The 13,429-nt window shown below is 37.5% G+C and overlaps 1 protein-coding gene across 4 annotated transcripts in view; it reads right to left on the bottom strand.

Annotated features, from left to right (window-relative positions):
- Window positions 1-13,429, bottom strand: part of SREK1 (splicing regulatory glutamic acid and lysine rich protein 1) — a 41,893-nt gene that overhangs the window by 14,525 nt on the left and 13,939 nt on the right. For 2 of the 4 annotated variants that reach the window (XM_035014553.1, XM_035014552.1), the window contains exons 3-7: window positions 12,165-12,280; window positions 6,668-6,832; window positions 6,348-6,526; window positions 5,020-5,150; window positions 4,021-4,135 (exon numbers count right to left, since the gene is read on the bottom strand). In XM_035014553.1, the coding sequence (XP_034870444.1) occupies window positions 4,021-4,135; window positions 5,020-5,150; window positions 6,348-6,526; window positions 6,668-6,832; window positions 12,165-12,280 (706 nt within the window). Of the gene's footprint in view, window positions 1-4,020; window positions 4,136-5,019; window positions 5,151-6,347; window positions 6,527-6,667; window positions 6,833-12,164; window positions 12,281-12,566; window positions 12,691-13,429 lie in introns of those variants that run through there. The other 2 variants (XM_035014555.1, XM_035014556.1) reach the window with 2 other exon arrangements.

The following is a 13,429-nucleotide window of genomic DNA, read 5'->3' as shown; positions in this document are numbered from 1 at the left end:
TAATGAGGACTAAATCAGATGACGCATGAAAGACTGCCTAGCAGTCTCGGGCACAGAGTAAATGTTCAAAATTCTTAACTCTCAAGATCATCAGCATTAATAATTAACATAAATGAAAACTTTAAGTTACAGCTTTATTTATTCCAAGGAGATCAAATGAACTTCCACAAGTATGCTTTATATAATTAAAATTCATCTTGATAGTCATGTTTTCATGAGTTAAGTTAAAACAAAGATCTATAAAAGAAATACATACAGTTAAATTCTTGTGGTATGCTAAGAAGCCAGAAAAATCTTGAGACAATTTTCAATTAATAATGAAATCCTGCTTTTTTAAACACATTTTTCAGTTAGTTAAAATGTTTCCCAACAGCTAATTTTCAACTGAACCACTCATCTATTTTACGGTTTTAAAAATTATACATTTATTTTCATACCATATTTTCAATACAAGAAGATAAGCCAGTTTGTTGAAATCTTTATTACTAATAACCCAAGAGACAATGGGGCAAGTGGTAGGTAAAAGCAAAACTGCAAAACTTAGGATATTTTTAATCCTAAATCCTAAATCCTAAATCATTTACAGACATCCACATAAGGGGAATGTTCTATAAGGCCTTTGCTTCTATGTACTTAATAGAAAGTCTTTACATTTCTGTTCTACTTAACCTTGCTAAAAATATACATAGTAATTTTGTTTTCCTCAAACACTGCTTTCCAACCTTAATTAAGCAAAGAAACACCTTTTAAAAAAACAAGTATAGCCTTAGGAAGTAAGAATTAATTTTAAAAACACTGATCACTTGGCTTCCCACCTTACCCCTACAGGTCCTCAGAGTTTGGAAGTCCCAAGAGTAATTACTGTATTTTAATTCTGACATTAAATATTTTCATGTCCCTATTTCACCCACTAGTCACCTCCAAACAAGTGTTCTGATTAGGAATGCTAAAAGTTTCAAGTCAAGAGCAAATCTAATCCAACCAAAGAGAAAGACTTGAGTTATCATTAGGAGATCTCATTTCAGCATAATGTGCAAAATCACATTTATAAATTAAACTGTAAATACAGGGCAACTTACCATCATGTCTCATCAAAGTTCAACTCTAAGTCCGCTGTTTCCCATTAAAATACTATAAAATGTCTTATAGTTCCCATGCTGGTCTGTCAAGGTTACTTAACTTTAAAATATAATAATTACAGTACTACCCACCTTTTCTAACACTGTCCTTTGAAAAAAACACATATAAAATTTTGAACAAAGTCAAAATACATCTCCCCAGTCCTAGCCAAGATCACAGTGACAAGAAACCCCTTCCTGCCTCCTCCTATACAAGGGGAAGGAAAAAAGAAAGGATAGGGGCTAGAGGGAGGCTCCAGAAGCATCTGAGAATGCTGAGAAAGTAGAATAAGGTGGGCCTTCAAGAGCAAAGGCTCCTGCAACTCGCACTCCTGCTAATAAGTCTAGTGGGGCAGAGCCACAGCTAAGGGTATCAAATCCCACTCGCAGGGGAAGCCAAGAAATGCCTGCCATCCCCCTCCCCTACCAGGGAAGATCCTTCCATGCCAAGATTCTTAAGTCAAATGTTTTCAGTTAAGGGACTTTTTTTTTTCCCTTAAAAAGAACCTTTCTTCTTTTGTATTTCTTTATGAACTCACTAGAGGCTATATGTGTTTCTGTACATGTATAAAAATAGTATAAATTTACACACTACATAAAAATATGAGAGTGTTACAAGTATGTGTATGTATACCAAAAGCAAGTAATTTCTAATGCTACATAGTTAGACAAACCTACAGGAAAACATTCTCATGGGGGCGCCTGGGTGGCTCAGTCGTTAAGCGTCTGCCTTTGGCTCAGGTCATGATCCCAGGGTCCTGGGATCGAGCCCCGCATTGGGCTCCCTGCTCTGCGGGAAACCTGCTTCTCCCTCTCCCACTCCCCCTGCTTGTGTTCCCTCTCTCGCTGTGTCTCTGTCAGATAAATAAATAAAATCTTAAAAAAAAAAAAAATTCTCATGAATTAAGAACAGTAATTAACAAATTTCATTTTAGACTGAAAAACCCTTCCCCTACTAACCCTTGGAAGGGGAAAATATCCAAATATACCTAAAATGATAAAAGCAAGCACCTTAAGCAGAGAGTTAAATAAATCTGCTCCAACAGATAAATCTTCACAGAGATTATCAAGGAAACGATGTTAATCAAGTTTTGCTTTTTTCCAGCCTTATAAAACCACTAAGGTAGTGTTTTTGGAGCACGGCTCTTGTAATCAACATAAAATGAAATTCATGTCATTGGTCTTTTTCCTCCTCAGAAAAGAAGTAATTACTCTTGAGCTCAATTTTATATTTCCTTTATCTCCTTCACCTTCACCACACCCTGTCAACCTGTAGAAATGTCCACAATCTAGTGCCACTGCTCCTCTACCACTTTCCTTCTCCAGCGCTGGCTTCTGTTGCTCTAACGTATGCCTTGTACATGCAACAACTTCCTTCACTTGGACCTGAACTTGCCTTACTGGAAGCCCCTGAAGGGAGACAGTAAAACCGTATCGCAAGAGAGACCTTACAAACAAAGAATAATGGAGAAGTATACACCTTGATATCACAGAAAAACAGACTAAACCGAGCTTGATGAGGTTCAACATACAGCATACCGGTTCCCTTTTCCCCTCCTCTCAAACCTTCCTCCTTCTCTAATACCACCACACACGCCGTGCACACACACGCACATACACTTTTCTCTACATCTTCTCTTTAGACCTACGTGTGCACATATTAACACACAATTGGGATCCACCACATACATTCTCACATTTCAGTAACACCTCCCTCCATATCTTAAAGAAGACAATAAAATATTTCACTTCAAACACGATTCTTAGGACACTTCCAAATCAAAATGCTGTTGCAAGTTCACGTTTTGAGGTCCACTTCAGACTAAGTACAACACAGCAGATTTTTTATTATTATTTCTTAGATTATATTTGACACAGAGAGAGCATAAGCAGGCGGAGTGGGAGAGGGAAAAGCAGGCTCCCCCCTGAGCAGGGAGCCCAATGTGGGGACTGATCCCAGGACCCTGAGCCGAAGGCAGACATACTTAACCGACTGAGCCACCCAGGCGCCCCACATTTTTTTTAAAAAAAGAAAATTAAAATGACAGAACTATGTTCCAAAGTAAGATAAACAGAACAGAAACAGAGCTTAAGCATAATACAGTAGCTGGAACTAAAGCTGCAAAGTTACTGCTGTGTTTCAGGTCCCAAAGTGGGTGCAGGAGGCTCTTATCATCAAAAATGCCAAAGACTGGGCGCCTGGGTGGCTCAGTCGTTAAGCATCTGCCTTGGGCTCAGGTCAGGATCCCAGGGTCCTGGGATTGAGCCCCGCATCAGGCTCCCTGCTCAGCGGGAAGCCTGCTTCTCCCTCTCCCACTCCCCCTGCTTGTGTTCCTTCTCTCGCTTTGTATCTCTCTGTCAAATAAATAAATAAAATCTTTAAAAAAAAAACAAACAAAAAAACCAAAGACTTAAAGCACCTCATTTGACTCACGGAACTAGAGATAAGTAGGTACTGGAATCCAAGATATGAGGTGCTACTCCCCCAAGCCTTGAGTAGCCGGGAGTGGGGGGGGGGGTGCACAGAGCATTACAACAATATTTCAGCATCACCATACATATATATTCCCTTTTCTCCTTTTCTCAAGAAAAAGAATGAAAAGTTTCTGCCAGTCCTATATAAAGAATAGTTTATTCTTAGAAGAATCAGGAATAGAGCACCTTAAGAGAAAACCAACTTCTAAAACAGAAAATTGAGATAATAAAAATTATAGATCAATTAGATAAAATTTCATTCTTAACTACAGTATTATAATTAAAGCAACATTTAATGATAAGCATAATTCCTGGTGAACTCCACTGAAATTTCTAAATTCTGATACATAAACAAAAACTCAGAAAATCTTAACTATTTTAAATACTACACCAAAAAAGTTTTAAATATGATAGCAGAAATTCTCACCTGTGTTTTGACTGTGATCTTTTTCGTCTAGAATGGGATTTTGAGCTAGACCTGGATTTTGAACGAGTGTGGGAACGAGATCGACCGCCTTTTCTTTCATTGCTCTTTCCAGACTCTGGGAGGAAAAAACCACTTTGCAGTGTAAGCTCAGAACAATTAAAGATCCCAGTTAATAATCAGGCACAAGTGGAATGTACCACATATAGTGCAAGGGGCCTACTCTCTGTACATCCTCCTCCTGTGCAATTATCCTTCAGAAACATCCAAGAAAGTCATTGCATAAACTCGTTGAGTGCAGCCACCCTGCAGCAGTACATATAAACCAGATGATTATAAACAGCTGTTCGTAATATTTTGTTGCTGCCATAATGTACGATTATAACATGTCTGTAATTCCTAGGACAGTGATTTTAAATCTTCTCTCCATTTATTTTGCTAGCAGTGAAGCTTAAATTCTGAGTGCTAATGTAGAAAATTTGCTCAACTGTAAACCACCTAGACATTTTTAGATTGGATTTTTAACTTTCCGTAAGCAACATGAAAGTCTGAATAGGTGTTCCTTTACCTTGCTAAAACAGTCTTTGTATTTTGCCAATCATGGGCTCTCTCTCTTTCCTATTTTTAAAATGAGAACTGTGAAGGAAAGTGAACCTGCTTGATTATAACATTTTAATTATATTTATTCTTACTTTTAGCCTCACAATAACATTTACACTTTGCTTTAAGCCAATCACTTGTGAGCACTGACTTTGCTACAAAAACATACAGATCTGATTAACTCAAGCTAATGTGCCTCAATTCAGTATCATAGGAAAACACAACATTTGTGCTAACCAGTTCTTTGACCTTTGACACTAGTAAGTCACTTACTCTTTCTCGAGTTTCAGTCTTCTTGTTTGTAACATGGAGGGACTAAACAAGATAATTTCTAAAATTCCTTCCAGTTCTATGGTTCTATGATCTTAAACTGCAACCTATGTAACAACACCGTGGCCTTACCTGGTTCAATGGCTGCTGAGATAAAGGACTGAGCCTCTCGTACTCGCTTCATTACTTCTTCTAACTCCTTAGCTGCAGCCTGAGGTGTCATCTCAGGGGGTTTTACTATTGCATTGTTGGAGTGATTAATTCTAAATTAAAAATATTAGCATATCACAAATACACACCATATTTTACAAAATATGAAACAAATGTTTATGATACACATATTTATAAACCGGAGGACATCTCGAAAGCACATTAAGAATGATACAGCTAAATACAGAATAATCAAAACCAACATCAAAACCATGATTAATCTCATTATCACTCATCTTTACGTCTTGCTAACAGAGCCAAAAGCAAGGAAAAAAGAAAGAAAAACTGAACCCTAGCTGACTCCTTAACAACTTGAATATACCAGGACAATTGCTTTTCCACACAACTCAGAATTATAATAAATTAAATGCTGACACCAATATTAAAATACATCATTTCTCATCTTGGATTATAAGATTTTGTTGGTATCTCTGCACGCTGGGAGGATGCAGGAGAGGCTAAATATGTGCACAATTTTAATCAATCTTGGACCATGGGTGAGTCAGATACAGCTTTGAATGTGGGAGGCACCTGATAAACTCTTCCCTACTAGGTCAGAAGTGGTTTCTCTGATGCACATAAATGAATCTGGTGAGTCTCACTTTACCCCCTTCACACTGAGAAGACAAGCATTCACTAAAAAGAAATTTTATCCTTTCACAGCTGAATCCTGATCAAGCTGTATAATTAAGGCAATTACCTATGAAATTTAGATAAAACTGCTGCCTCAATAATCTGCAAGAAATAGATTTTCTGGTCTTGAGAATGTAAAGTCTATACTAATTTTTCATTTTGCAAAATACGATATGAAAAAATATTAAAACTCAATGATTGATTTAAAACACTTCTGGGTACTTAATATTATTTTCCTCTTGGGATTTTGGATTTATCAAAATTCTTATTACAGTATTACTCTAAGTTCATCTCGTATGTTCAATCATCCATTAGTCTAGTCATAATGCAAACCCAATCTGCTTTATTAGAGTTTATGGGAAAAGACCTATAATCATTATATAGGGTATATAAATAATGTTAATATCAAATTAGATCTTATAAAATAGAAAATGTTTTCAAATACAACTTTAAAAGCTAAAATGGTAACTCATGTATTTCATTTATACTTAACACAAAGTCTTCCTTTCCACAAATTGCCAATTACTATTAAAAAGAAAAAAAAAAGCCTTAATTACATCAGAAATACTTTAAGTTTTTCCATTATCATTAAAATTGCTTTGTTTACGGTTTCTTACTTCAGTGGCCTGTCTCCAAACATAACTCCATTAAAAGCAAGGGCCCTTGGTACAGAATTTTGGTCTGCAAATTCCACAAAAGCAAACCGAGTTGGCTGAGTCTCATCACCTGCCATCCGCACAAACTTCACTTCTCCAACTTGTTTAAAAAATTCAAGTAGCTGATCAGCTGTCGTTGTCTGAAGAAACAAAGTCACACTTTAATAAAGTAATTCTTTTTTTAAAAATTAGGTAAATATTACTTTATCAATCGATATGACTTTGAAGAAGGGGGAAAGAGTAAGAGATCCTACCACTCAGTTTTTTCTTAAATTAGTTACCTGGGAATTCAAATTGCCAACATAGACTGTTCTCCTAATTTCATCAATTTTGGAAGGATCCACATTTCCCATAAGTGGTGGCTGTGGTATTTCTCCAAGTGTTGCAATGTTGGGGTCTAGTGCTGCTGCTGGTATGGCTCCCAAACTGCTAAGGGAAACACCCAACTATAAATTAAAAAAAAAAAAAGAAAGAACACATATTTTCTGTTAGTATCAAAGATTACTGTTCTTTAACCTTAAAAAGAAAATGATCAACTCAACAAGAATGGAAGGTGACTAGGGAGTCCCAACTTTAAGCAATGTGTATGTCTGAATTATTGAGAAGGAGGTCACAGTAGTTCTGTGTGTAATTAGAAATACAACATAATTCTTAACATCTGGGTATTTTAACTACTTTCAAACTTGAAACTAAAAATGAACAGTCAATTCTCAGAAGTTATTCACAGCAGTTATGTCCTATAAAGTTGCTGTATGAGTATTATGCCAATTTCACAGATAAAGAAGACTTACAGAAATTAAATAATTTTCCCAAAGCTACTCAGCTACCAAGTGGTAAAAAGCAAGGTACTACTATGCACAGACTAAAACTGAAACAGGGACAAAGTTTACCTAAGAAAAGAAAACTGAAAAGCTGAACTCACCTATACTTTGATGGGAAAAGGACAAAACCTTTGAATGATCTTTTATAACATTACGAAATTCAGTTTTTAGTTCAAGCATTAAGGAGTATGTTTTTAATGTGAACTTAAACTAGGAAAGATAGAGTATCTCAAAATTTGAAAACAGAAGACTTTGCAGAACTAATGAGAAGACATTTCAAGGGGAAACCAGCTATAACTTTCATTTCCATTTATGAGATTTAAGAAAACTTTGAGCACTGGGGTGCCTGGGTGGCCCAGTCAGTTAAGCATCCAACTCTATTTCAGCTCAGGGTTGTGTGATGAGACCTGCATCAGGCTCTGCGCTGGACATGGAGCCTGCATAACATTCTCTCTCTCCCCCTCCCAACCCCTCCCTCTCTCTATCTCCCCCTCTCCAAAAAAAGAAAGAAAATTTTGAGCAATGACTATACAATGTTATGAAACTAAGATTAAACAAATACTATGTAAAAACACTTCCGAAAGGTAAAAACGTAAGTTGATGAAACAAGTTTCAATTACAGGTGTCATATCGGCCTGTGTATGATCTTTTTTAAATGTCAAATTAGGGGCACCTGGATGGCTCAGTCGTTAAGCCTCTGCCTTCGGCTCAGGTCACGATCCCAGGGTCCTGGGATCAAGCCCCACATCGGGCTCCCTGCTCGGTGGGAAGCCTGCTTCTCCCCCTCCCACCCCCCCCCCCACTTGTGTTCCTTCTCTGTCAAATAAATAAAATCTTTAAATAAATAAAATGTCAGATTATGTCTTACCCTGCTTAAAGCCAATCAATGGCTTCTAATTACCTTTTGAATAAAATTCAAATTCCTTTCCATGGCCCAAAAGCCCTATAATCAGTATGCTGTCTATCCTTCCAATAACTCAAAACACATACTACCACTGCCCCCATTTCCAAAGCATCGACTATACTGACTGCCATTCTGTACCTTGAAGACAAAGTTTTTCCCACCTTAGGGCTTTTGCTTGGCGTTCTTTCTGCCAAAAAACTCTTCCTCAGCTTCTGCCAGCCAAATCCTTCAAGCATCAGGTCACTCATCCCCTCCAAGAGGCTTTCCCTAACTTTATATAAAGCTTCACTTACTCTCTACCACATCACTTTTTTTCTTCATAGTATTTATTATATAATCTGTGGTATTTTGCTACTAACATCTTGGATTTGTTGCTCAGCATTACCACTTCAAGTTATCATAAAGTTGTATAAAATATCTTAATTCAAAATGGATGAGTGATCTCTGAATCAAGGCTACCACCCTCTAAGCCTAGTTTTTCTTCATGGTTTGCTTATGCATTGACACTCCTTTTTTCCCCCAACACCTTATCTTCTATGGTATTATAAGGTACACAGATGTTTGAGGGTCATTACGTTAAATTTTTTTTTAAAGATTTTTATTTATTTATTTCAGAGAGAGAGAAAGAGAGAGCAAGCAGGGGCAGCAGGAGAGAGGGAGAAGCAGGCTCCCCGCTGAGCAGGGAGCCAGATGCAGGGTTCGATCCCAGGACCTCAAGATCACGACCTGAGCCAAAGGCAGACGCTTAACCAAATGAGCCACCCAGGCGCCCCCATTAAATATTTTTTACTGTGCAAGAGAATTATTATATATCTTTAAGTTAAATCACAAATATGACTCTTACTATTTATTAGTTTTGCATGGATTTAAAGCACTGAGCAAGCCTTTCCAGGCACTCCCAGTTGTCAATCCCTTTGACCTGCAAATTTTCTCCACTGGGACATTATATAAATATATACACACACACACAAACACACACACACTTGGAATGGGCTTTTCCAAACCATCTAATCCATCTAACCTTTAAGTTTCTCAAACTTAAAGATCATTCAGCTCTTTTTTAGAAACTTTTCCCTGTCTCTTTTTTTTACTATACCCTTCTGCTACACCTATGCTATTTAATATTGCAGTCACTAATCCCATACAGCTACCTGAATTTTAGTTAAAATTCAGGGACTGCTTCCAAGTGCTCAATAGGCACACTTTGCCAGTGGCTACCACACTTGATAGTACAGATACAGACATTTTCAGCACAGCAGAAAGTTCTACTGAATGCAGGTGCTCTGTAACAATACAATTACCCTTCTTTTAATTAATCTACTTTCTAGCCCTGGTCTAAGAAACTTATTTAGTTACCCTTTTGGTCTTCGATGGGTTAAAGATGACCTAGGCTCCTGATGTAACACTTATTTTTTTTTTTTTTTAAGATTTTATTTATTTATTTGATGGAGAGAGAGACAGCGAGAGAGGGAACACAAGCAGGGGGAGCGGCAGAGGGAGAAGCAGGCTCTCTGCCGAGCAGGGAGCCCGATGCAGGGCTCGATCCCAGAACCCCGGGATCATGACCTGAACTGAAGGCAGACACTTAACGACTGAGCCACCCAGGCACCCCTGATGTAACACTTCTGACATAGAAACCATGGCCTCCCTGAAAACAAAATGTTCTAGGTAAAGGATGAGTAAGTACAAAAGCCCTAAAGCAAAAATGTGCTTGGTGTGTCTCAGAAACAACAAAGCCAATATGGCTGAAGTAGACAAAGCCATGAAAACAGGTAGGAAAAAGGCCAGAGAGGTAAGCAGGAGCCAAGTCACAATGGGCCACCTGTCCCGTTTTCTAATTCAAATTGTTCTTCATAAATTAAATTTTAAAACAATAGATATCTACAGCTGAATTTAAAGAAAACCATTTCCCCTCAAGGCAACAAATTAAATAAAAACTTTATGCTGTTGCTCAATAAACCCTAAGAACTGTCAAGATAGCAAAACAATACTTTCTGAAAAAAAGATAGTGATCCAGGAATTAATGTGTTAAAATATACCAAAATATAACCAAAATAAATTTTCTAGAATATTTCTAAAAAGCTTAACTCAAACGATCAGATGATGAATTAAAAAGTATTTTCCTGGGATGCCTGGGTGGCTCATTCAGCTCAGGTCATGATCTCAAATGATAAGATGTTGAATTAAAAAGTATTTTCCTGGGATGCCTGGGTGGCTCATTCGGCTCAGGTCATGATCTCAGGATCATGAGATCAAGCCCTGTGTCAGGGGCTCCTTGCTCAGTGGGGTCTGCTTGAGATTCTCTCTCTCCCTCTGCCCCTCCCCCCACTCATGCTCTTTCTCTCTCTAAAACAAATAAATACATCTTTAAAATAAAAGGGGGGGTACCTGCGTGGCTCAGTCAGTTAAGCGTCCCAACTCTTGATTTGGGCTCAAGTCATGATCTTGGGGTTGTGAGATCGAGCCCCATGCCAGGCATCATGCTGGGTGTGGGACCTGCTTAAGATTCTCTCTCCCTCTGCCCCTCCTCTCTTTCTACCACCCCTCTAAATTAATTAAAAAAAAATCCCCCTCGCCAAAAAAAAAAATTAAAAATAATTTCCACCAGCGATCACAATGCAGGTCTCCAGCAGTTCAAAGTTATGCAAAAAAGACCTAAAATTTTGCACTTTGTTTTATAACTTTGGTAAATTAACTACATCAAAGGGGTAACTGGCTGGCTTAGTCAGTAGAGCCTGAGACCCTTGATCTCCAGGTGAGTTAGAGCCCCACAATGGGGGTATAACTTACTTTAAAAAAAGGTGGGGAGAGGGCCTGGTTGGCTCGGTTGGCAGAGCATGCAACTCCTGATCTCAGGGTTGTGAGTTCAAGCCCCACACTGAGTGTAGAGATTACTTAAAAATAAAATCTCTAGGGGCGCCTGGGTGGCTCAGTCGTTAAGCATCTGCCTTCGGCTAGGGTCATGATCCCAGGGTCCTGGGATTGAGCCCTGCATCAGGCTCCCTGCTTGGCGGGAGCCTGCTTCTCCCTCTCCCACCCCTGCTGCCTGTGTTCCTTCTCTCGCTGTGTCTCTCTCTGTCAAATAAATAAATAAAACCTTTAAAAAAATAAAATCTCTAAGAAAAAAAAAAAAGTATTTTAAAAAATTTACTATTGGGGCGCCTGGGTGGCTCAGTCGTTAAAGCGTCTGCCTTCGGCTCAGGTCATGATCCCAGGATCCTGGGATCGAGTCCCACCTCGGGCTCCCTGCTCAGTGGGAAGCCTGCTTCTCCCTCTCCCACTCCCCCTGCTTGTGTTCCCTCTCTCGCTGTGTCTCTGTCAAATAAATAAATAAAATCTTAAAAAAAAAAAAATTTACTATCATAAAGCTAGTATTAGTTTACTCCCTAATAAACCAATACCACAAAGCTAAAATACAACTTGCAATCAAGGTGACTTTTATATTTTGTCTTGTATTCATTTTTGAAGAAAAATGACCCTTCTTTAAGATAAATATGACAAGAGCCCAGTAACAGCAAAATCTTTTTTAACCCCTCTTAGAAATCACAAAGGAGGTACTAAATTCCTATTTAATTGCACATAGTTAATGAAAAAATATCTTTACCATGTTTTTACCTTGCTGTATTTTCTCAATATCAGACAAATGCTTCTCTGAGATTCTTTTTCCTGTTACAAAGCTGTGGATCATTTTATTTTATTTTACTTTAATAGATTTAGTCCTTTTGAACTGGGAAATAGTTTAGATTTTCCAATTCCCCATGCGATCTAAAATGCTTAGTTTCAATAACTGATTCTCTAACAATCTATTTTAGTTCTCAAAGTTAAATGAATGCCCAATTACTTCAGAAATAATTCCAAAAGTCAGTTTAAGTCAGTGATAATGTGGGGGGGGGGGAGGATTAAGAAGACATTAAGTAGAAAAATTAAGTAGACATTTTGAATCCTTTTCATTTAAAAAAACGATTCAAAACAGAAATAATTTTCTAAGCTCCTTTTCAAATGATTACACAGTTCAACATAAATCTCTTTCAGAAGAGGGTGTGTAATACTTACTGTAGTCAGGGGATTTGGGGTCGGTATGGGAAGCAAGCCTGCACCAGGCATTAGACTTGTCATGGTTGGAGCAGGAGCCAATAAAGAGAGGGCTTTGGATTCCTCTGGAATTTTACCTGCAGAGGCAAGTTCCAAACATTATGGAAAGCAGAAACACCACACAAACTTTACACTATGATTTTACAAATACCCTTGCACTTAAAAAATAATAATAATAAATGAATCTATCTATCAGATCTGTACAAAGAAATAAATAAGAACTTAAGTCTTTCCTTTTATCCTGCTCTACTAGGAAAAATAAAAGTGAGCAAAACTTCAAAGACTAACAATCTCATTAATGGAATATTATTTTAAAAATTGAATAATGTAGACAATTATTTAACACTTTGAGCTATGGGTCACCTGTACTGGAAACTTAATGTTCATGAACCAAACGATATCAAGCATGGACGCTTTCCCAGGACGGTGTTTTCGCGGTGATCGAAAGTTGTGTTACACATGACAACCGTTCGTGTTGGCTGCATCACTAATAGCACACAGAACATCAGATACAGAAAAGAAGAACATTTTTTAAAGTTTAATCCCCAGAAATGGCAAATAACCAAATTAGTCAAAAAAAAGAAAAAGAAAAAACAAATATGTGCGAATTGAAATTTGTTCCTTAATGAGTGCTCCTGGTTACTAAAACTACCTACTGGTGATGCAAACAGTTTTGATAACCTTCCAATAAATTCCATTCAATTTCAAGTAGACAGAAAAAAACCAAAAGCCTACTCCATGTAATCAGCTTCAATTTAAAGGATGCCTACACCCAGCCGGTTAAAAAGACATCTCACCAACCAGGTCAGAGATGCCTAAAAGAATCCAATTCCAAAAACTATGCCTTGTGAAACTACTAAAATTTTTGAGAATCACTAACAAAAAAAGTTCCCTTGTCTCAGGAAACTTCTTAAAGTCCTGACTTTTAGAACCAATTTATGTATACTTATCTGAAGAAGGGGGTTAATGCCTAAATGTCTTGCTTATAAACATCTTAACTGCCTAATAAAAATGACAGTAACACTAAAATAATCTTAGACACTAAAAAGAAAAAAAAATCCTTACAACTAAAAAATGAAAAATTTATTCTAAAGTTCATCAATTTGCCTTTTAATTTACTAGACTCTTATCAATTAATTTTGATATGAACTGCAACTTTCACACATTTTCCCTTTGTGTCCTCTCTTTCTTACTGACACCGCTAAAATTATCTCTTAGAAAGTTGA

This window comes from Mirounga leonina, unplaced genomic scaffold (assembly GCF_011800145.1).
Source record: "Mirounga leonina isolate KUSES-001 unplaced genomic scaffold, KU_Mleo_1.0 Mir_168, whole genome shotgun sequence".
Classification (NCBI taxonomy): Eukaryota; Metazoa; Chordata; class Mammalia; order Carnivora; family Phocidae; genus Mirounga; species Mirounga leonina.
This window is presented reverse-complemented; position numbering and strand designations above follow the sequence as displayed.